Below are 24,235 nucleotides of genomic sequence, written 5' to 3' on the forward strand. Positions count from 1 at the left end.
TTAGCAAAAAAAACAAAAAAATAGAAGAAAAATGTGTGAGAAAATAAAATGTGTTGTTTGTTTTGCTAGAAAACTAAACCAAAAGAATGTACCGTAATTAAGTAAAATGAGAGGCCTCCTGCACAAAAATACAAAAAACAGATGCAAAAAACAAAAAACAAATGCTCCGCAGTGCCATCCCATTCCTAACCCATAGAGTTCTGTATGATGTAGGTTGACCTTTTGCAGCTATTACAGCTTCAACTTTTCTGGGAATGTTTTTATAGGAATTTTTGACCATTCTTCCAAAAGCACACTAGTGAGGTCACACCGTGATGTTGGTGGAGAAGGCCCAACTCTCAGTCTCCACTTTACTTCATCCCATCAGGTTCAGGTCAGGACTCTGTGCAAACTTCCTCCACACACGACTGTCATCCATGTCTTTATAGTTCTTCCTTTGGTCACTTGTGCACAGTCATGTTGGAAGAGGAAGGGGCCCGCTCCAAACTATTACCACAATGTTGGGAGCTTGGAATTGTCCAAAATGTTTTGGTATCTTCTAGCATTCAGAGTTCCTTTCACTGGAACTAAGCCCAAGTACTAAAAAACAACCCCACACCATAATTCCTGCTCTACCAAATTTCACACTCGCCACAATGCAGTCCGACATGTACCGTTCTCATGGTAACCTCCAACCCCAGACTTATCCATCAGATTGCCAGATGGAAAAGTGTGATTTATCACTCCAGAGAAGGTGCCTACACTGCTCTAGAGTCCTGTGGCGTGCTTTACATCACAGCATCCGATGTTCTGCATTGGACTTGGTGATGTGTGGCTTGGATGTGGCTTGGAAACCCAATGAGGCTTATTTATTAAACTAAAACAGAATTAAACTTTTAAGAATGATCTTGGTCCCCTGACAGAAAACTAAAAAAAAAACTGATTATAACAGCAATGTCCTGCCACATTTTTTGTTACCATGCGAGAACAGCTGATCGTATAACCCCGGGGGTCGGGAACCTTTTTGGCCGAGAGAGCCATCAACAACACATAATTTTAAATGTAATTTCGAGAGAGCCATACAATAAGTTTAAAACTAAAAATACAAGTGAATGTGGGCATTTTATGTAATTTCAATACTTTTAAAGTCTGTAGATTCTTTTAATAACATTGTTATTTCTGGCACCATGTTGAACACAAAACTTTCTAAGTTGCAAATGAAAATATTAAATATTTGCTTTTAAATTATTTTCTTTTTTTGCTTTCACATTTTCTTTTTGCTGTAGAGGTGCCTGTCCTGAGAATAAACTGGACATGTCCAGGTGTACCCTGCTTTGGATAAAGGACATGGTGGGTTAAGAAAATGGATGGAAAATAATCAAAACAGATAAGCTAACTCTGAGCTAAAGTAGGTTAACTGGTAGCCGACCATAGTGATCGTCAAACGGTCGGCTGCCAGTTCGTCTACTTTAGCTCAGAGTTAGCTTGGCTATTTTTGTTTCATTATCCTCTTTTTACACCAACTGAGTAGAGTGGTATGTCTGCAGCCACTTTCTGGGCAGTTTTCCTCCACTGCTGGGTATGAAACTATCCACTGATGCGTTGTTTACACGATCAGCTGTTGACGCCTGCCGCTGACAAAATGTGGCTTGTGATTGCTGTATTATAATCTGTTTTATTCCGTTTTCAACAGAGCTATGGTTACAAGAGAATTTTCCCATTATGGGATCAATAACTTTCTAAAAAGTTCAATTTTTTAATGTTTAATAAAGAAAACTTAATACACATGCATATTGAGGTTCTTGGACCTTTGTGCATTGGAACAAAGATCCTATGGTAAAATGTTAACTTCACTTTTTTTTTGAAAAAAGGGAAGTTTGCTGTGCAATCTGCAGCACTTGATCAATCCAACACTTACAGACTCATCAATCTAACTTCTTTCCAAAAGAATGTGAGGTTCTGATTAAATGTTTCAAATTCTGTCACTAGATTTCCTAAGTGCACAACATGCTGAAATGTAAAAAGAAATAAACTGAGTCTAAAACGTTTTAATAAAATGAGTCATTTTAACAGTACTAGACATTGTAAAATGAGCCAGAGTGTAACTCATAATAGAGTTCATTGGTTTCCAAGTATGTAAGACACACATTACTGACCTACAGTCTTTTGGCGAACAATACTCCTCGCTTTTTCAATGCCCGGAGAACCAGCAGTGGTGGCACTTCGCTGCCTCATTGCTGCTGCCTGACCTGACTGGTCTCTGCTCCAGCCTTTGGAAAAGGAACGGTCCACTACTTGCCGCAGGCCCTCTGAACCGATAGCTGGCGAACGAAAAGAAGGCAGGTCAGGCTTACGATCATAATGCACGGGAATATTTTCAGACACCGTGTGTTGTTAAATGTCTGTCTGTACAGATCTCTAGTGAGGAGCGAACCTTTGCCTTTGTGTTTCTTCTGTTTCTGTTCGCTGAGTTTGTCCAGGGGCAGCTCATTCAGATCAACACTGTACAAATTTCTTGCCAAGACCTAAAAATCAAGATAAACATTGCTTTAACATTGCCATAGTGCATTTTTCTATTCATTTAGTCTCCATTTCTGACTCTACAAACCTTTTTTGATCAAAGGTTCAATTCAAAAACATTGATTGGGTTTTTCCCAGAATTTACCAGTATCCATTCAAACATTTTGATGGTTATAGGGGAAACTCCCTTGTGTTTTCATAATAAGTTTAAATCATGTCTCTGGAAATGACTGACGCAACACTGATATAGATTCCAATTAAAGGTCAAATCTAAAAAGATGGGAGTATAGGACCTTTGTGAGAGTTTCCATGGTGAGTGACCACTCAGTTACCAGCTCCTCCCAGAAGGTCAGAGAGGAGAGCACAGACAGGAGGTCGTCCCACAGCTCTCTGCTTATGTAGACATTCAGGTTTGCCTTAATCCAAGCTACTATCAGTGTCTAAAAAGAAAAAAAGAAAAAGAAAAACACACAAATAAGACTATAAATTAGAAAAAATTCCATTAAAACTAGCGGCATGACAGTGATTACGATGAGGGCTGTAAAATACATTTTCATTATGAACCACTCACATATTCTCACTCATACTAACATTCTCGCTCTCACATACATATATACTCACTATCACATACATACAGTGGAGCAAAAAAGCATTTAGTCAGCCACCAATTGTCCCAAGTTCTCCAACTTAAAAAGATTTCATTCAGTTCTGACAGACAAAATAAGAAAAACAATTCAGTAATACATCACATTGTCTGATTTTTAAAGAATTTATTTGTAATTTATGGTCAAAAATCTTTGGAGGGAGTTGAAAGTCTGTGTTGTCCAACGACAGCCCCAAAACATCACTGCTGTTGAGCATCTGAGCACACTGTGAACTGGACTTAGCATTCCTGCACACCAACACCAAGATGCTACTGACTTAACATCTCGTGGACACTGAATGTCTTATGTTTCTTGCTGTGTTTCTTTTTGTACTCATGCTGCACTTTGGTTATTTATTTAACTATTGGGTATTTATTTTGGTGAATTGAACTGAGAGGCTGTTGTTGATGCTCCAAATGAATTTTCGTTGTTTCACTGACAATGACAGAATAAAATCTTGAATCTTGAATCTTTTGCTCTAGAGGAGATCTGGATGGAGGAATGGGCCAAAATACCAGCAACAGTTTCTGAAAACCTTGTAAAGACTTACAGAATACGTTTGACTGCTATCATTGGCAATAAAGGGTATAAAACTAAGTATTGAATTGAACTTTTGTTATTGACCAAATACTTATTTTCCACTATAGCTTATTGATAAATTCTTTAAAAATAAGATTTTCAGGATTCTCATTTTGTTTCTCATAGTTGAAGTATACCGACACTGAAAATTACAGGCCTCTCTGATCTTTTTAAGTGGGAGAATTTGCACAATTGGGGGCTGACTAAATACTTTTTTGCCACACCGTATATACTCGCTCTCACATACAGTACAGACCAAAAGTTTGGACACACCTTCTCATTAAAAGAGTTTTCTTTATTTTCATGACTATGAAAATTGTACATTCACACTGAAGGCATCAAAACTATGAATTAACACATGTGGAATTATATACATAACAAAAAAGTATAAAACAAATGAAAATGTCATATTCTAGGTTCTTCATAGTAGCCACCTTTTGATTTGTTCACTGCATTGCACACTCTTGTTTATGTGTAGTTCTCCAATATAAAACCATATAAACCAGAATTTTCTAATGAACACTAAAAATTAGTTGCAAATATTTATCTGATTTTTTTTTATGGACATGTAAACAAATTGATGGTTTTGTTTTTTTCAGCAAATGGGTGTTTAAGGTCGAAAAACCTTTCAAGAAACTCGTAAGATGCTTAAATACCTAAAATGGTCTCCTTCTTATTTCCTGCAAAGGAGAGAAAGCTAAAATGTTGCCTTAGTGATATGCTGGCAGTGATGTACCTGGAAGACCGGTCCAGCAAGTCTGCCTGAAAGCGTGTTGTTAATCTTTTTGCCCAGAGGCATGATGGACGGTGGTCTTTTCATCACAGATTCTGTCACCCTCAGCAGAACTAGTAAGATCTGCTCCCTATGAAGAGATAAACCATTTTAGCTAGTTAGCATTTGTGACTGAACCTTTGTAGTATTTAGAATTATGAGAAAACAAGAAGTCCTTCAGTACGTTGGAGTATTCTTACCAAGTTTTCTGGTCCATTGTTTCATGCATGACAAGGCTGCGGTAGATGTTCAGGACTCGCTTGCACATGTCCACATGCTCCTCTAAAAGGATCTTGATGTCATTGGCAGGTTCCAGGAGGAAAACGTTGGAGGAGTGGGTGATAAAAACCTGCAGAATGAGCATGAGCTTTTAATGAAAACAACTAAGCAAACAGTTTTTCTTCATTTTTTTTATTTACAAATCCAACGAATGTGGATGAGAAGATTGGGGGAATTCTTGGGAGAAAAAAAAATCACTACCTGGAGTGTAGTCTGAATGCCAGCATGAACACTGTACTCAAGTAATTCTCTGTCAATATCTTTGTCCATTCCCTAAAAAACAAAACACAAGTGTTTAACAGAAACGTTTCATTGAGATACATGAATGATTTCAGGAGACTTTTACCTCATCTTCTTTTTCTCCCGGCTGTGAGCCAGTCTCTAGATTACAAGGGGCAGGTACGGGGTATGGGCCTTCTTCGGATTCTTTCATGAACACAGGCTTGTCCTCCATGGAGATCCATTCTTGATAAACACGAACCACTTTTCGCATTGCAGCTGCTTCACACATGGGGAGGAGAAAAGCCTATACAGGTGAAAGCAAAGCAGGCCTAGTTTATACGCTGAAAAAAAGCTTTTGATGATGGAAACTCTCAAGTGTTCAAATAAGAGTCAGAAAAAGGAAAACAAAGGGACAGCTGCTCTCACAACCATTAGGAAACACTGAAAAGTAATTTACCATCTCCCAGCTGTTAGTAGCTCTAAAGATACTTGAACAGGTATGAAAAATAACTATTTATTTCTCACCTGTCTAAAGATTTCTGTGATGAAGTTGACATTAGTTCTGCAGCTGGTCAGTACTCTCCGAACAACTTCCATGTCTGTCAGCTGCTCTTCGTCCATTGAGCACAGTGAGGAGGAGCTGGGCTCTCGTTCGGTCAGTGTTGAGGTGTTGGAGTGGCTCTGTTCGGGTTCTCCTGGAGCATCGAGACCGCCACAGATCCCCATGCTCGCTCCTGCTGGCCCTGAGGAGCCTCCGCTGGCTTCCAGGTGACTGTCGCAACGCAAGCCTCCCCCAACGCTGTCATCAGAGTTGCCCGCGGAGCGTGCAGCCATTCCAGCTGCTGCTCTCTAGACAAAGTGGAACGGTAAAAAACAGTTAATAAAAAATAAGAGGCACAAAAGTATGAACTATTTTGCAGTTTTTTCTTATTGAAATGTCTACAGAATGTTTTAATTTGAAAAAAATAAAAGATGGATGCAGTAGTGAAACAAAGATACATCACTTAATAGTACAATGTCTGTAATTACCTGTATGTTCTTTGGGACACTTTCCCCCTCTGTTCCTGGGATGTGTGCTTGTGTGTTGGGTCGTGGTTCCAACCAAAAGGAAACTAGCCAGCGAATAAAGATGACTCGGGCCTGAAGGAAACTCTCCTTGTTACAGTAGAGCATTTCCCCACCATCCTGCTCTCTGCGCACCAAACTGTAGGATGGCTTGGGACGCATTGGAGGCACATCTGCAAGGGACAAAAGTAAAGCACTCTCGTTCAGTGAATGTACTCCAGTATATGTGAAATTTTTACTCTTCTTTCTCCACCCTGATTATGACCACTGACTGACCCAACATGGGATTGTAAAGGCTCGTTTCCATGGCGAAGTTGGGGAATATGTGAGGAAGATAAAACTTCCTGAAGTGATCAAAGAGGAAGCTGAAGCCACGTTCATGGTTCTCTTTGCACCGCCACTCCAGAGATTTGGCCTGTTCAAAGCACAGATGCAAACAAACACAGAGAAACAAAGAACTTAACTTTTGATACAAAGAGGCTATTTTGCACTCAAACAAGATTAAGCAAAGAGGAGCCCCATTGTTTCAGAAGAGAGTGGTGTCAGTGTGAGGACACCAACAGTAAGCAAAATGAGACTGAAAACAGGGAACACAATGTGTATTTAAGGTGGTAAATAATTCAATTCACTTCAATTTTCTGTACTTCAAACACAAATTAAAATAAACACAAGAGTTTAAAAAAGACAGATAAAACAAGACAGTGTGCTTGAAAAGGAGTGGACTTAAGAGAAATCTTGTATGATCCCACCCCTTTTTTACAGCACCTGATCATCTGCGTATTTCTATTTACAGTTTTGTACATGTTATACATTCACATTACATTCTGCATTGCACCTATGCAGATGTGACATTTTTGTTTTTATTAATCATTACTTGCCTTGTACAGTTCCATCAGTGACATCTTGTAGGTTTTTTTGAATGCATGTAAACTTTTGGGTTTGTTTTAAACCTTCGTCCAATCCATTCCATAAATCCACACCATAAACTGATAAACACATTTTCTTTTTTGAAGTGCGAATGCACTGCTTTTTGAAGCTTAGCTGATTTCTTAAAATGTAACTCCCATCTCTTTCCTTGAACATTTGTTGCATGTTTATTGGAAGCAAGTTATTTCTGGCTTTAAACATGAGTGCTGTTTTAAGTTTTACTAGTTCCCAAAATTTCAATAAACCCAACTTTAGAAATAGTGCATTTGTATGAGTCCCATAATCCACATCATGAACTATTCGTATAGCCTTTTTGTAAGATATACAAACACTGTAGATTTGTTTTACGAGTATTTTCCTAATCTTCTACACTGTATGCTAAATGTGGTAGTATTATCAATGAATATATTAGTAGACGTGCTCTGTGAGTGAGTGTATGATGCATTTTTCCCAACACTGCTATGTTTTTAACAAGTTTAGCTCTGACTTGATTTATATGTGGCTTCAAGCTTATTTGGTCGTCCATAATTACTCCAAGGAACTTGATTTCAGTGGCTCTTTCCATATCATGATTATCAAAAGCAACTTATATTTCTAAATTTGCAGGAATGTGGCGATTTCCAAAAGTCATGAATTTAGTTTTGTTCACATTGAGTGACAGTTTATTTTTGTCGAAACATTGTTTTAGTTTCCCTAATTCTGTGTTTACTACTTTTACAACTTCCCGGAGGTTCTCCCCTCTACAGACTATACTTGTGTCGTCGGCATATAAAAAGTATTTGAGTGTATCTGACACCATGTATACATCCTTAATGTAAAGGATGAACAGTGTTTGGCCTAATACTGACCCGTGTGGTACTCCACAGCTTAAATTTAGCAGGGATGATTTTTAATCTTCCAGTTGGACAAACTGTTGCCGGTTTTTAGTGCAACTGTTCAACCAATTTAGTGCCAGTCCTTGTATTCCATATCTTTCCAGTATTTCTAAAATGTTATGATCAATAGTGTCAAAAGCCTTTTTCAGATCGACGAACACTTCTACTGTGAGCTCTTTATTATCCATGCCATTTATAATTTCTTCAGTTAGTTGTGTAATCACCATGGATGTTGATCTGTTTTTTCTGAAACCATATTGGTCGTCGGACATGAGTTTATGTTTCTCAACAAAATTTTCCAACCTTGTGAGGAATACTTTAAGTATTTTTGAGAATTTGCAGAGTAAAGACACTGCTCTGTAGTTTGTTAGTTGATGTTTGTCCCCTGATGTGTGTAATGTATTTACTTTAGCTATTTTCATTTTTTGTGGAAATGTTCCTGTTTGGAAGGATAAATTGCAAATGTAGGTTAGCGGGTCAAAAATGGAATCAATTACCTTTTTTATCACCATCACATTATTCCGTTACAGTCGGTAAATCTTTTGTTTTTGAATTCTTAGACGATTTTTAGAATTTCTTTTGCTTTCACGGGTTTCAAATAGATTGAGTTTGGATTTCTCTTTATGCAGTGCTCAACAGTTTCCATTTCTGATTTATTAGTACAGTTTATTTCAGCAAACTTTGGCCCTATTTTTACAAAACATTCATTGAACTCCTTAGTCATATCCTGAATTTTGTTGCATATCTCATTTTTACCAGCTACAGAGTCTGGACCATTTGTTTTCTCTGTGTCTTTTCTAATGACACTGTTCAATACTTTCCACATTTCTTTAGTATTTGATTTATTTTTTTCTAACATTTCTGTGTAATGGTCTTTTTTGCATGTTCTCATGATACTGGTTCATTTGTTTTTATATTTTTGTATCGCAGCTCAGCTTCAACAGTTCTGTTTTTTAAGAATTGTTTGTATAAACTGTTTGTTTTTTTTTGCACGCGTTTCTCAGTCCAGTTGTCATCCATGGGATTTTATTATACTGTTTTCTATTACAGAATTTTATAAGTGGGTATTTTTTGTCGTATATTGTTGTAAACCCCTGCATAACTTTTTACAAGCTGATTTAATATTGTTGCTTTCATACAGGTTTTTCCAAGTGTCTGCTTTTAGTTCTGATTTAAATGCATTTTTTGATTCCTCTGTTAGCTCACTTCTGTAAACTACTTGCTTCTTCTATACAAAACACATTCATATTTTGCAAATAGTGGAAGGTGGTCACTGATGTCGGTCATCAGTAATCCACTTTTTATTCTGTTTTCTAGGCGGTTTGTAAAAAAAATATTATCCATCAAGGTTGCGCTGTTATTCTGTTGGGTTTGTTGATTAATGGATGGAAGCTTGAACTGTACATTGTATGAGTAAAATCTTCTGTCGTGGTGTGATTGTTTGGGTTCAACAAAGAAATATGACATTTTTGGAGATATTAGCAAACATGTTTTCAATAGCACTTGTGAAAGTTTCCATGTCTGATGCAGGGGCTCAATACACACAACTGACAATGATGTTACTCTGTTTCTCCATACTAATCTCTACAGATTCAATGAGGTTCATTGTGTCTATAAATTATACTAAGTACTTAAATTCTTTTTTATCAGACACTGGTTTGCTTTGGTTTTTTTTTGGTAAAACGTACCTACATGTTTCGGTGGAATACCTTCCGTGAAGGCGTTTTACAAAAAAAAAAAAAACAGTGTCTGATGAAAAAGAATTTAAGTACGCAGTAATCCTTACATATATTTATTCCGTGACATCATCAATGCAGCCAGACATTGTTTTCACAACTTTGTGTTTAAGACTGCTGTGTATGTAAACCCCCCCCCCCCCCCCCCTGCTTATTTTTCCTGCTCACATAGTGAAAATCATAGCTCTCAAGATGGAAGTGCTTTTCTGCTGTTAGCCAGGTCTCTGAAATTGCAATTATTTTGAAAGGTTTGTTGAATTGGTGCAAGTATTCTTCAACGGTGATTTGCATATAAGCTTTTGCTGTTGAACTGTATGATTGAGAGTTCGTGATTTGTATTTCTATTGTATTCTTCTTCTGTGTAATAACTGCAGTGGTTACTCACAAAGTCAAAGAAATTAATATGTGGGTCATTGTCTACATCTATTGTTGTGTATTTTTTTCCCTTTTTGGTATGGATGTGTGCGGGGAGGACTACAGTGTTGTTGTATTCTATCAAAATGTGTCCAGTTCTTCAATTTCTTTGATCGCGATGACTTTTGCCTGTTCAGGTGGGCCGTTTAATTTAATGAAGACTTTGCAGTTTGTTGTCCAAGTCGATTGTATTTTTTTTTCCTTTTCTGAGAAACCGTGCTTTTCGTGCGATGCCAGAATTCTTCTTGGTAAGATGCTCATGCAGGTAGACATTTGTTCCTTTTAGTTTTCTTCCTTGCTTGAAGAGAGTATTTTCTGTTCGAAAATCGCATTCATTCCAGAAAGGAATTTGATCAATATTTCATTAAATGTGTGCAGGAATTTAGCATTAGTGGTATTAGTAAAGTCCTCAAACATACAGTGCAAATCACACCAACAAATCACTCAGTGCTAAAAACATTTTAAAAGATCACGACGACAATTAAAATGCAAAACAAATGATGAAAAAAAACGTACATTTTAGAAATCAAAACACAATAAAAAAAAAAGAAATAAAATTAAAAAGATACGTTTTGGAAAACTAAAGTAATTTCCAGAGAGCAAAATGAAATTTGAAAAACAGAAATGTCCTATAGTACGTATCTTTTCTGATTTCTTCTTTTGTTTTATATTTTAAGATTTTATTTTGATTTCTGGAAATTTTGTTTTCCGAAATGTTTTTTCTTTTTTTTATGGAAACTGGAAAAGGTGAGTGCTGTGGGACATCACTGATTGGATGATGATGTCTGTTCACCATTTCAACCGAAGGTTATTTGTCATGAAGAGATACTGAATATGATCTCTATATATGAGGACATTGAAGATGCATTTAAAAAAAAAACACACACAAAAAACCCCACGAAGAACCAAACGTCATCATCCAATCAGCGATGTCCCATAGTACCTACCTTTTCCGGTTTCTCACTGTGTTTCAATCTTTAAACATTTCATATTGATTTCTGGAAATTACTTTTGTTTACTGAAACATTTCTTTTTTTTTTTGTTGGGCTTTGGTTTCTAGAATTTAGTTTTAATTTGTATTTTTTTTTTTTAATTGTCTCGATTGTCTTTAATATGTTTTTGCGTTAAATGATTTGTGGATGTGATTTGTAATTCAGAGTCACAGTACAAACATCTTCTCCAGGTTTTTTTTTGTATTAGCTCTGTTAGTAAAGAATGGTGAGAATACCTGGTTTACCATGTATTTTAGTAGAGCTTCCAGGAAGTATGCAGTAAGATCCTCCTGGTTTTTATCACCAGATTGGGGAGCAACTAATGGTGTGATTTCTTCTGGAGTCACCTGAGCTGCAGGGAGAAAAGGCAGAAAAAGAATGATGGAAATATCCATTTCTTGCTCATCTTTATGTAAATGCTGCAGAAAACAATATATATTGTTTCAGCTGTTACTCTAAATCCACAGCTTTAGTCGGTTTGATCTACTAACTCTCTGTCAAACTGAGGGGTGGGTTGATCAGCGTTTCCAATGTGCGTGGGATCCCATGGAAGAGTGGAGCCGGGAAGCCAGGAATCAAACAAGCAAACATGCAGAGCTGCTCGTGCTCAGCATTGCTCTGCAGTGCCTGCATCCACAACAAGAACAATCGCACACCCTCACGGCGGATCTACAGAGTTGATTGAAAAGTGTTAGAGAACAAGTCACCACAAAATATACAAATATCAGGACAAAAGAGAGGCATTAAAATCAGGGGGATATGAGTGAAAGTCACCATAAAGAGTCAATTAATCAAATTGTACCTTTAGAGAGTTCCCAGTATGCAACAGCTTCTTGAGGATAAGCCCTGATAGAGAAAAGAGGCCAGATTGATAAATACTCACTGCGTTTTTTTAAATCCTAAATATCAAATCTTAAAGCAGACGAACATTTTTCAGAAAAGCTGTGTGAACATTTGAGGTTAAATGTGAACAAATTCAGACAGTAGGGCTGCTCATTCTCGGTCCTGGAGATCTACCACCCTGACTGATTTCCAGATCTCCAAGCACTGCTAGCTGCTGGTTAGCTTAAGCAGATGTGTCCACATTCTGACTGAATGAACACGCCTGGTCCAGGTTATCTACAGCAAGCAGTGCAGGGAGGGCTGGAAAACAGGCAGGGTGACAGATCTCCAGGACCAGGGTACTTACGTATTGAGGAACTATTCAAACAGATCGAATTTTTTTTTTTTAAAGATGTCAAATTACCAATGCTGTGGAACTGCCACCTGCTTTGGATTCTCTCTGGTAGGAGCTGGAGGATTTTCTAAACGAGAACATATTTAGAAAAGAACATTAAACAATTCTTTATGTCAGAGAACTGTATATTTATCATCTTAAAAAAGATTTCAGACAATATGTTAGTCAGAGCTTTTCTCTTAATTAGGCCAACTAGGTGGAAAAGTAAGGATATAATGTTGCTGGGGTTATGCAGTGAGAGAAGGATTTCCACATGTACACCGCATCGCTTTCATGCATGTGTTCACTTTCAGGCCGATTCATATATTTTTTTCTGTTCTGGTCAGATTTTCACTTTCTGAAGGTCAAGGAGATCAGTCACTTTATCTAGAAAACCAAAAAAAAAAACAATACTGCTGCTGTTGAAAGAAGTCACCATCAGTATTGTTTTGACCAAAATCTGCAACACAACAAGCTCCAAGAAAATAAGCATATATATATATTTATATATAATTGAGCTCTTCCATGCAGCCATGCTGAATCCTGATAAGAGGATATTTGGGAGCAGTCAATGTTGGTTTTAGGAGACAAAAATAAATCTGAATTTGGCACATGCCACTGACAGTGAACGCTAGCCAAAATGTAAACGAAATGCAAACAAACTCATCAAAAAAGATGTACCAAAGCAACAGCAGCTCTTCTGTGAAGCATTATATTAAAGACATGCGGTTTAACTGAATTTGAACTAGCAGGTTTGAAAACTTTAGCAAGTCGTGGCTCAATCAACATCCTCATCAGACACAAACAGGAACCTGAGAACACTTCCCATTTGTCGGAAACATTAAATACTCTTTTAACAGTAAACGTAACCCTTTCATTGCGGCTGGGTGGTACGTTTTTCTGTTAAGTGACAAGCTCAAAATGTACCTTTACTTTCCACATAAAACTGCTCTTCTATCTGAATAAATACCTTCTTGCTGCATTAAACTGCTGTGTGTATATAAAATATTTCTCCGCTTTAAGAATACACACGTGCAAACTATGATTTTACTAACCTCAAAGATGAAAAGGATCGAGTCCAGCTCCTCCCTCTGAGACTTATGACCTTAAAAAAACAAAGAAGTCTAAAGAAAATACAGTTTGATGATAAATACAATTTATTATTTTAGCCACTGGGAAAGCTTACCTTTTTGTTTGAGGCTGATCTCAATGGTGACAAAGTTTTCAAAGAAGACATAATAGATATGGGAATAGTACAAGTCGAAGAACTGCTTTAGATCTGCTGCCTCAGAATTTTCTGGTAAACAAAAAAAAAGAAAAGAAAAAAAGTTATTATTTATTTTACAAGACAGATACATTGTAAACGCTTTCAGCATCTGGAAAAGCGCAGATACATCAAATCCAATATTATTATTATTATCATTAAAGTGAGACTAGAATAGAATCCAGAAGGAAATGGATCATTTCAATTTGGTGACAAATTTGTTTTTGGTTTCTTCAAAATGAACTTTTTCGTTATTCTGCCAAACATTGTTTAACACGTAAAAAAAAAGACTTAATTCATTTTGTTAAGATTTACTGTGGTTGAGCAATTCACTTACTTAAAGGCAAATTAATGCTTTATTTTTTTTTAGAAAGCAGTCTTAAAAATTTGTTATGGATTATGTTTTACTTTAGATTGAAAGAAAGATCCCAAAACCATAAGACATCAGTGTTATAACTTGAAACAGATCAACAAAAAGTTACATAACTGCTGCTTTAACTGTTCTTTAAATCTACCTCAGCTCCTTGAAACCCTAGTAAAAAAAAGGACAAACACAAGCCCAAAATCGGATAAAACAAAGTTTTCTAAGTTCAGCCTCATGCAAACTCAAGGTAATATTTCAAAAAGTTTAGAGTTGACTTTTTTTAGGCAAATGGATAACTTTTAATGTGTTTTCACAACGCCTACAAGGACGTCATGAACAAAATGGGCAAGCATTTCCTGTCCTCATTTAGCCTGTTTCCTTTTCATGTCACAATAGAAGATTATAGTCTTGCAATAACTAAACACTAACAGACTTCTTAGACCCCCTATAGTTGCTTCTAAGTAATAAATTCAAGCAAAGAAAGTACAAAACTTTTCGTCCTCATCATGATCTTGGATTCAGGGTTGAGCACACCCCTTTGTCTCAAACACAGACATGGAACCCAGTGACTCTTAGAATAGACATAGATAGGAAATGAGCCACTGCCAGAGGAAATACTGGAGGTTATTTCCCTCTCTGGTTAGTTTGTGAGAGCAGATCAGGTTATTTGTGACTCTCACTTCCATCTTCCACCACTTCATTTTGGGGGCATCCTAACAGTTCTCCCACACATTCCAAATCAGCTGACTTTCCACCAAATCCATCTTAAAGGGGGGGGCAGTAATTCCTGAATTGTCTGTATTTATCATGCTGTCACTCAGTCAGACCAACCTGGTCAACAAACGTGGAGCATCACAGCTGACACTTCCCAGTCAGCAAGAGGTCTCTTCTCATGTCATTTTAAAGGTCATAGTAAAAACTGAATATACAGCAATTTACCTATTAGAAACCTAAACATCTGACCATCATGTACTCTGATCTTCTGTATGCTCAGTCTGTAATCTTGAGGGCTTCATTAGCAACTGTCGTTATAAATAAACAACACATTGCATGCGTAAAAATATCCACATTTAATGTATTGTCTAAGTTTTTCCTGTACACACTCATTTAGGGGATTTGACGTTACAAGCACAATCAATGTGAGCGAACTGGTGTGCAAAAGGCTAGTCTATTATAAATTAATAATAGAGAGCTTTTAACTTACCTATGACGATTCTGAGATGTTTGAGTCTTGTCAACACATCTTTCTTTGGGTCCAACACTTTCTGTGTCGATTTTTTAACGTCTCCATGAGGCTTTTTTGAGAACATTCCTGAGGTTAGAGACGTTGGGACAGAAAGGAGGAGCTAGCTAGTATAAACCACTAAAACAGCCTGCTAGCGTTAATCTTCCAAACTGGGACGAAAAGCAGTCGTTCTCGTTCTTTTAAATAATTTGTCAACGCAGCCCCCCCACCACCAGCAGCACTAACACGTATGGGGAGTGAGACGACACATTCCGCTTTGGCTATAGACAAATATATACAACGTAGGGACGATAGTACATACATCCCATCCCCAGCATCTCCTTTCAACTGTAGTCCTCAGCTCTGGGAGCTAAACTAACTGGTTAGCTAGCTCTCCACTCGAAAAACATCATGGCGGTGGAGTGAAGCGGGGAGGGGGAAAAACAAAGTAGTTGATTAGCAGATAAACAAAACTACAACATTGCTCTTTGACTAAACCTCATTATTTTTTATTGTAATCATAAATGAATGGAAATTCATATTTTAAAGCAATTTTAAAAAGTTGTTGTGAGTGACTAGTTTTGTTGCGCTACTGGGCTTGCCTCCCAAATGTTGGGTAATGTAGTTTTATGTAAATACTTCCCGTTTAAAAGCTGCGAGTTTCGCAACATAAAGACTACATGTCCCATATCAAATCAGAGCGCTTGTGGGAATTTGTTTTTAGCATGGTTTTAGTCACTTATGAAGCTCTTATCGACAAAAAGGAAGAAATTTAACAAAATATGTCCTTGTTTTCTATATTTTTAAAGTTTTGGTGATCAACCTGTATTTTTTCGTTTGTAAGTTTTTGTTTTTGAATTGTTTTTAATAATGTTTTGGTTAGTTTGTGGGTGAGAATATTGTTTGCTGCACAACTTGACTGCTATCTTGCTAACAAAATGCTAACAGCATGTGTTGTTCACTTTAACGTTTAATAGCGCAGACAGCCAAAAACTTTAAATTTTGCCTGCGAAACTTTGATTTCCTAATTTAGAATAGGATTTTAAAATTCTGTTAATAATATTGAATTTCCATTAAAGAGCTTAGTGGCTAATTCAGTATGGTGTTTTAAAACATAAATATATGTTAAATATATATTAAATATAACGTTTTAATAGTTTTACGTAAAAACTATTATATATATATATATATATATATATATATATATATATATATATATATATATATATATATATATATATATATATATATATATATATCTCAAAATAGTTTATATTGCAAATGAAATTAATTAGTTTTGATAAATGAAATTGATAATTTGTGTGCAGAATGTTCCTCAGAGTCGTCTGTTTTTACAGATTTGGTGTTAATCTGATTTATTTGGTGTCATGCCGGTGCACCGTGACCGGGAGAAGAAGGAGAACACAGCTGAGGAGATGGAGGCGGAGGACCAGGAGCAAGAAGCATCAAGTTTAGATGAGGAGGATTCTGACAGCTTCTCTGTATCTGACGATGGAGACAGCTCTGGTAGGAAATGTACTGCACACACACTCACAAATCTCTGTTTTTTAAGCTATATGGTGTGAAAGCATTTTCTCACAAGACTTATTTCCATATTACTTGTCATGATCATATGAGCTGAGTCTATATTTTGTTACATTCCAATATCCACTAAATCAGTGTTTTTCAACCAGTGTGGGAGATGGTCAGGTGTGCCGTGGGAAATGACCCATTCACTGATCTAGAAACATTTACCATCTCCAGGATATCAGCTGTGTTCATCCAAACATAACTGATAAAACACTGAGTAGTTAGGAATATGAAAGATCATAAAATACTTTTTTCTTCCTGTTTATTTGATTAAATTAAAGACACTTTGATAAGAATGGTGGTACCGCGATTTAGCCTCAGCTTCAGCTCTACTTTGGGAAAAGTCCCGCCCCTTTAACGATCTCCACCAATCATTCTTGGAGGCTTAATTATACATCATCAGTATAAGTGGTTAAAGTCTTCACTTCCTTGTTCTGATTCTGCTCATAAAGTCTCTCAGTTCTAACTAAAATACCAGCTAAAGCTCGTCTTTAGCGGTGTAGCTTTCCACGGGATCTGGTATCAGACCGTGGAACAAGTAAACAAAGCCATGAAGCTCAGAGAGTGTCTGCGATCGGTGGCAGTTTTGCACTACATCTCCCATGATGCATCGGGTTAAAGTGACAGCATATCTGCGCTACAATGAGTCTTCCTTGTTAAACGTCTTAAACCACAACGAACACACATCAAACAGTTTTTAAATCTTCTTGATGAAATCAGAGGTCAACAGGTTAGTGTTCCTTCAAGGTTTGTGTTTATTAACAGCCAAACATCCCAGAGTTTGGTCCAAGTCATCTTTATAACTGAAATACTTTTCTAATAACGTCTGGATTATTTTATATGTTAAACTTAAGAAGAAGAAATAACAACATTTAAGAAACAGGATTAAGGTGAAGTGGCCAACAGACACAATTAAACTAAATTGAAACAATTTAATCATCTAAAAGAAATAAAACATTTTTGTTAAAGTTTTCAAAGACTTCATCTTTGATTAAGAAAAGAGAAAAAAGAATAAAACTTCAACATGTTCACTTTTTGTGTAGCTACAAAAAACAGAAATAAAATGTTAGTTTTTTGGTGTAAAATGTATCAAACATATTGTGATCATATAATTGTAAAAAAATTACAGTTGACTTTGAAACCAACATTAAAAAAATAAATCACTATTTAGAAAGAATATATTGTTTTTTTGTGAGGTTACATAAAATTGCTTGTTAATAAACTGAAGGGAAAAAAAACAACTACCAGGTTAAAATCTCAAATAATTTAGTTGAAAATTATTACTGAAAACTAACTTAACTTTTATTACATCTTTTAGAAAAAACATTGCGGAGAGACTGTACATCAATACAGACTATAGAGTTTCTCCTTTTTTATTTTTGGATGCTGGTGTGCCGCAGGATTTTTGTCAAGGATAAAGTGTCCCTTGGCTCAGAAAAGGTTGAAAAACACTGCACTAAATAGTATAAGAGTGCTTGTTGCTGATATATTCTTGATCTTACAGAAATGGACGAGGAGGACTGTGAAAGGAGAAGAGTTGAGTGTCTGAACGAAATGTCTAACCTGGAAAAGCAGTTCACTGATCTCAAAGACCAGTAAGACCTTCATTAAATGATGCGACACCCCTTGAAATGGAAAACTATAAAACAAAGTCTCTGGTGATGATAAAGGTTAAACCCTGGGATTCTGTGCAGGTTGTACCGAGAGCGACTCAATCAGGTGAACAGTAAGCTTGCAGAGGTTGAGGCCGGGCGGGCAACAGAATACCTCGATCCCCTGGAAGTGTTGCGAGAGAACATGCAAGTTCGCACCAAGGTGGCAGGTAACCTATCAAAATAAAATATGAATAAATGTTGCCATCCTCTGGTTTTGATCAGTCTTTTCTCACATGCCATCTTTCTTAATCTTCACCAGGTATCTACAGGCAGTTGTGTCTCGAGTCTGTGAAGAATAAGTATGACTGTGAGATCCAGGCAGCTTGCCAACACTGGGAGGTCAGAGACATTCTTAGACTACACTTTGCTTGGAAAACACATTGTCCTTCACACAAGAAAAAAACTGGTTCTCAACAAGCAAAAGTTCGGGAGTAAGAGATTAACTAATGCTCACTATGTGTTACTGAAGTGCAGCTAACATTATTAGAAAAGAACTTGGCCCGGCTGTTTAGGTTAGAAAATTTACATCTAAGCAAACCACGAATATTTGACAAAAGTCTGTTTAAAAATACCAAAAGGGGAAGTGTTTATCCAGGATTAAGGGTATAACAATCAATCGATGTCTATTCCTACAATCCAACCAAATTGATCTAAGGCAAAAACGAATCGGGTTGACCTATACCATTAAAAAAAAAAAAAAAAAAGAATAGTTTCAAATGAGATAAATTGATAATCGAATCGATATTGGAAAATACCATATGGATTGAGACGTGGTAGGTTTATTTTACTCCAACGTAAAAACAACTAAGTGAATTCAGCAAAGACATGTGACCATCCAGTGTCTAGAATGTTCTAAGAATGTTCCCTTTGGATTATTGGGATGTGGAAAACAACAGTGGTGAACTTTAGGAAACTAAAATGTAAAGGGTTTGTCATTAATTCTAGTTTACTTGTTTGTACACATATTTAATTTACACTTGAAGCAGACGCCCCTTGTATTGTCCTTAAACTGTTTTACATACACTTATCTTACAAGGAATCTGGACAATTTCCCCTGCACTGTTCAGGTCCCAGGTATTTGTCTCTGAGTCCCACTAGATGAAAGATATATGATCATATACGTGGATATTGTTAAGAAAAGAAAAAAGGCTATAGAAAAGCATGTATAGGCTCTTCAAATAGTATTTAGTTAAAGTGTTGTGAATCACGAACAGACGAAAAAGGGCTGTAACAACTACCGTATTTTCCGGACTATAAGTCGCACCGGAGTATAAGTCGCACCAGCCCAAAAATGCATTATAAAGTAGAAAAAAACACAGATAAGTCGCACTGGACTATAAGTCGCATTTTAACTTTCACAACCTTATATGACACAATCATAGCAGACTGTTTATCTAATAATTTCACAGTAATTTTTTCTCAAACTTATTTATTTATTCCTTTCATGAAGCATCATTGGCTAACTAATACTCTGTTTTCATCCTGTATTTGTAGAAACAGTTTTCACTTTTATTGCATTTCTGAATCTATGAAATCATTGGAAAATAGAATATTATGTTGTTAGCCTTCAAGATCTTACTGTAAAAAAAAGTTTGCTGATTCTCTGAGTCACTTAACATCCTCTTAACACTTAACATACCTCATACATCAAATTGACCCAGAAACATCATCTCTGTTCCTCACAAATGAACATAACAGGAGGGTTAACAATGTATTTATTTCAAATTATTTCTAATATAAGTCGCTGCGGAGTATAAGTCGCACCCCTTGCCAAACTATGAAAAAAAGTGCGACTTATAGTCCGGAAAATACGGTACAAGTTTTTTCAAACTGCATTTTTTTTACCAGAGAACCAAAAGATAATAACGTTTTTTCCACTCGACTGAAAGAGCCTCACTTAGCTGATGGAGTTGTTCTTAAGTGACTGTCTTCTCTCCCTATGTGTGTGTAGAGTGAGAAACTGCTGTTGTTCGATACGGTTCACAGTGAACTGGAGGAAAAAATACGACGTCTGGAGGAGGATAGACACAGCATAGACATTACATCAGGTACCTCTGCCGTTACTTTGCATGAATAAATAATGGAGGTTCAGCTGTTTACAGCATGTTTCAGTCCTTTTGTCGCTGTTGCTTTCTCAGAGCTGTGGAATGATGAGTTGTCGGGAAGGAAGAAGAGGCGAGATGTTTTAATTCCAGATAAGAAGCGGAGACGACCTTCGGTGGTGTCAGATATCCTTTTTGCTCACATTGGTACTTGTTCCCTTTTATAGAAAAAATCTATCAATGTAACCTCATCCCTTTTGTGTAAAATGAGTGTTGGTGCATTGGCAGCTAATATCACAGTATAATTGTAAAAATTATGTAATCCTAATATATTCTTAATACTACAACTACATGAATTCTCAAGATTGAGATAAAACAATCAAATCAAGAAATCTTAACCCCTAACCACCAGAGCTTTGGCTCCAGTGTTTACTTTCTAACATTTAACCGTTTATGCAGTTAACGTAACTCCAGCAGAACCTGAAGCTGAGAAAAGCAGCTTTGCACTGATATGCAATACTTTACAGTAGTAAAGTGTCTGAGCAATCAGGTGATTCTGTTGTGGAGAAAAGTGGCTTTGTGCCATTACGCAACACTTTACGTTAGTAATGTGTTTCATATCACCACAAAGCCGATATGACTAAATCGGGGTGTGTTAGTTTAGGCAACAACTCTTGTGTTAAGGGGTTAACTGCTGATTTGCCCAAGGGGAACCTTGAGCAACGGCCACACTGGGCATTTGACGTGTGTTCAACAACACGCTACATGCGCATTCTTGTTGTCGTTTAGCCGATGGTGTTCACACTGGACAAGCAGGGGAGGGTCGTCTTTTTCTACTCTTTAATAGCGCATGTCTGCCACCTACAGTTGGAATAGGCTTGGTGGGAAATGTTGAATCAGTGCAAATGTTGTGCATTTTCTGAGGGCAGTGTGAACGTAGCTTAAGGATTCCTAGTTGAAGCACACCTAAAACCGACACCAAGCCTGGGCAATTCTTGATGTGTCCACTAGGTGGTATTCATATAAATAGAAAATGAACAGGCATCGGTTCACCTCTGTGGTTAGAATCAAAATCCAGACGTATGTACTCAGGGTGAATCACATAAACACGACAAGGCTTTTCTAAATGCCTTTTTTCTGACATACGATGGCAGATTTCAGTCAATCAATCTTTATTTACAGACCATTATGTATTTGTAGAAACCTGGTGAATCCAACCTTTGCTTGTCCTAGATTTGCTTAAATAGTGGACTCCAAAATGCACATGGTCCCGGTGTTGTCCTTAAACCGTTGTACGTCCATATATTGTCTATATGCTTCCTGATCTGGACATTCTAGAGGACTGGACAAATATACGAAAGGTGAGCTTGCATGGAAGCCTGCTAATGTGGAATCAGTCTTTTGTTACATGTTTTTGTTTTTATGGAAACCTTTTACAGTTGTGTGTTTTTGCTTTTTCTGTTTTCTTTAGGCCGTGGCCACATTGGGCCCCCACAGGGGAAGGAGCAATTCTGAGAGCTCTGTGTTTCCATTCAGATCTGAAAGAAAAAGGCCAATTCTCAACTGCTGAGACAGCCAGGAGGAAGCCATCAAACAAAGCACAGGAAGACCGTGAACACGCATTTACATGCAAACAAGCATTAAAAACGTAACAGTCTGGAACTCTTCGCTGTCATCAACAGCCTCAGATCTTTGAGTGAACAGTAAGACTGGCAGGTTTGAACATAAACAGAAGCAGTTTTGATCCCCTCAGACAGACATAGCTGCTTACGTTTAAACTCAGGCTCTCTGGGATTTGTTCAGTCAATTCAGAATCAACAAAAAAAGTTTAGTGTCGCATTTGCCACCTTTTGCAACTTTTTTTGTCAACTTTACCTCAAATTTAGCTTTTTTCAGGGGTTAAGACCATCATAGAAGATTCACAGATTTTTTCTGATTTAACAAACTAGTTGATTCATTTAAAAAAACAAAAAGAACTCAATGTTCTTGTTTAGAAATTAGATTTAGTAAAAGTAACAATTTCTTTTTTTTAAACCAGTTTTTAAACGTATCAAAATTCTATTAAGCAACTTTTTATTTTTTCTTAATTTTTCCTGGTATCTTAGAAGGTAAGCAAATGTTGATAAGTAACGTTTTCTGACCTAAACGTAACTATGGACCTTTTTTGAGTCATAATTCAAAGTAATATGCAATTATCAATTCTTAATTCAATTTGCAATTTGACCAAATTGGTCATATTGAATTGTAATTTTTTTTTTAATATTGAATTCTAAATTGCAAACTGTATTTTTTTATATTCCAAGCCTGAATTGCAAATTAAATTGTCAATTGCAAAATGTATTGTCACTTGAGAACTGCATATTACTTTGAATTTTGACTCAAAAAAACTTCCATAGGTAGCAGATGAGTTAACTCTGGGGTTGGTTTATTGTGCCATAATATGTTTTGATTGTTTAAACATTTCTGTAAGTTTATGAAAATGTTAATTATTTAGATTGTTAATTAGTGATTATATGCCTATCTTTTTATTGGAAAAAACATTGTAATTTTTGGGCAAAAATTACCATTTTCTTTAGCATTCTGTGGGTTCAAATTAGTATTTTGTGCAAACAAATTACTGCGTTGCATGAACAAACTAGTATTATGTGTCCGCAAAATGCTAATACAATTCCAACTTATGGCTACAATATAGTATTGTTAACTTGTTTGCACAAAATTCAAAATCATGGCAACAAATTGTTAATTTGAGGGAACATTTTTTTATTTTCTTTTTTTTATTCTTATGTTCTGGGCTCCGTACACGTGATGCAGTGAAATGCAATACTATTCCTGATCTACCTCCTCTTTCTGTAACATCGACTTATGTGGCACCATATTATTATGGATGGATCACCTTTTATGCTTCCGTGTCAATGACTTCATCATTTAGTCAGTGTTTGGACTTGTTACTCTAGGGTTGGAAGCTTAATTGTTATTTTTGACAGTTAGTGTACATTTTTTTTCTGATAAGGTTTTCGTTTCTTGTTTAAAAGTTGTGTTACAAATCCTTGTAGTGTGTGTGTTATTAGAGTAGGCTAATGGAAACGCAGAGTTTGACAATGACTCAAATAGGCAGAAATCAACCGTCTGTGCTTCAGGACCTGCATTTTCTGCATCTCTGCTGGTGATGAACTCATTCACAGAAATCAACAGCTATTCGATATGATCTAAAACTAAGTAGTCAGGAGCTTTAAGGTTTAACCACCAGACCTGCTGGGAGAAATCTATAAAGGATCCCAATAAAAGCCTTCACAGAATTAACAGAAAATTCATGTTTTTTTGGAATGAAGATGCTTAATGAAATCCACAAAAAACTGCTAGTTTTTTTAATGAGATATAGATAAAATTAGTTATGATACATTGGGGGATTTGATAAGTTTTTGCTAGCAACTATCAAAATCAGAATATTTTATTATCTTTATGCAGTACAAAACAAAATTATTTCCAGCCAGCAGCTCTTTTCAATAAATGCCTAAACATTTAAGACTACAGTAAAATGAAATGATTATTGCACATAAATTTAAAGTGACGCCAGAGCATGTCAACATTGTAATGACAGAGGATTAGTGGGTTATGTTAAATCTGTGTGTGTGTGAGGGGGGGGGGCCTAACAGCTCTGGGAAAGAAGCTGTTTCTCAGTCTACTTGTGTGAGTTTTGATGTTCCTGTATCCCTTTGAAGAGGGCAGAGGTACAAACAATTAGGGTGGGTGGGGTCTGCTGCTATACGACCAGCCTTCCGTCTGACCCGCCTGTCGTACACTGAGTGGAGTTGTGGGAGAGGTCCTCCCACAATCCCCTGTGCAGTTTTTACCACCCGGGCCAAGTCTTTTCTGTC

At 36.7% G+C, this 24,235-nt stretch overlaps 2 protein-coding genes across 13 annotated transcripts in view; one reads left to right on the forward strand and one right to left on the reverse strand.

Annotated features, from left to right (window-relative positions):
- ralgapa1 (Ral GTPase activating protein catalytic subunit alpha 1) overlaps positions 1-15,497 on the reverse strand; it is a 94,279-nt gene extending 78,782 nt beyond the window's left edge. For 7 of the 10 annotated variants that reach the window (XM_023951899.2, XM_078940384.1, XM_078940382.1 and 4 more), the window contains exons 1-17: positions 15,053-15,497; positions 13,407-13,517; positions 13,276-13,325; positions 12,251-12,308; positions 11,807-11,850; positions 11,496-11,673; positions 11,241-11,356; positions 6,337-6,475; positions 6,025-6,233; positions 5,521-5,844; positions 5,120-5,299; positions 4,975-5,046; positions 4,695-4,843; positions 4,459-4,585; positions 2,793-2,939; positions 2,414-2,504; positions 2,136-2,300 (exon numbers count right to left, since the gene is read on the reverse strand). In XM_023951899.2, the coding sequence (XP_023807667.1) occupies positions 2,136-2,300; positions 2,414-2,504; positions 2,793-2,939; positions 4,459-4,585; positions 4,695-4,843; positions 4,975-5,046; positions 5,120-5,299; positions 5,521-5,844; positions 6,025-6,233; positions 6,337-6,475; positions 11,241-11,356; positions 11,496-11,673; positions 11,807-11,850; positions 12,251-12,308; positions 13,276-13,325; positions 13,407-13,517; positions 15,053-15,158 (2,266 nt within the window). In that variant the 5' untranslated portion in view covers positions 15,159-15,497. The remainder of the gene's footprint in view (positions 1-2,135; positions 2,301-2,413; positions 2,505-2,792; positions 2,940-4,458; positions 4,586-4,694; positions 4,844-4,974; positions 5,047-5,119; positions 5,300-5,520; positions 5,845-6,024; positions 6,234-6,336; positions 6,476-11,240; positions 11,357-11,495; positions 11,674-11,806; positions 11,851-12,250; positions 12,309-13,275; positions 13,326-13,406; positions 13,518-15,052) is intronic. The other 3 variants (XM_078940383.1, XM_023951897.2, XM_078940379.1) reach the window with 1 other exon arrangement.
- On the forward strand, positions 15,482-23,667 carry brms1la (BRMS1 like transcriptional repressor a). 3 transcript variants are annotated; one of them, XM_078940391.1, is made up of 9 exons: positions 15,482-15,689; positions 16,432-16,600; positions 18,168-18,258; positions 18,358-18,485; positions 18,578-18,657; positions 20,270-20,366; positions 20,457-20,546; positions 21,657-21,721; positions 21,832-23,667. In XM_078940391.1, the coding sequence occupies exons 2-9, from the start codon at positions 16,462-16,464 to the stop codon at positions 21,928-21,930; spliced, it is 789 nt and encodes a 262-aa protein (XP_078796517.1). In that variant the 5' UTR covers positions 15,482-15,689; positions 16,432-16,461; the 3' UTR covers positions 21,931-23,667. The 3 variants fall into 3 exon arrangements, with proteins under 3 accessions (XP_078796517.1, XP_004082708.1, XP_011488951.1); XM_004082660.5 differs by lacking the exon at positions 15,482-15,689 and adding an exon at positions 15,748-15,912; XM_011490649.4 differs by lacking the exon at positions 15,482-15,689 and adding an exon at positions 15,761-15,912 and having other exon boundaries at positions 16,489-16,600.
- The last annotated feature ends 568 nt before the right edge of the window (positions 23,668-24,235 follow it).

The sequence above is a fragment of the Oryzias latipes genome, chromosome 22, assembly GCF_053564925.1.
Source record: "Oryzias latipes strain Hd-rR chromosome 22, Olatipes_Hd-rR_3.1".
Taxonomy (NCBI): domain Eukaryota; kingdom Metazoa; phylum Chordata; class Actinopteri; order Beloniformes; family Adrianichthyidae; genus Oryzias; species Oryzias latipes.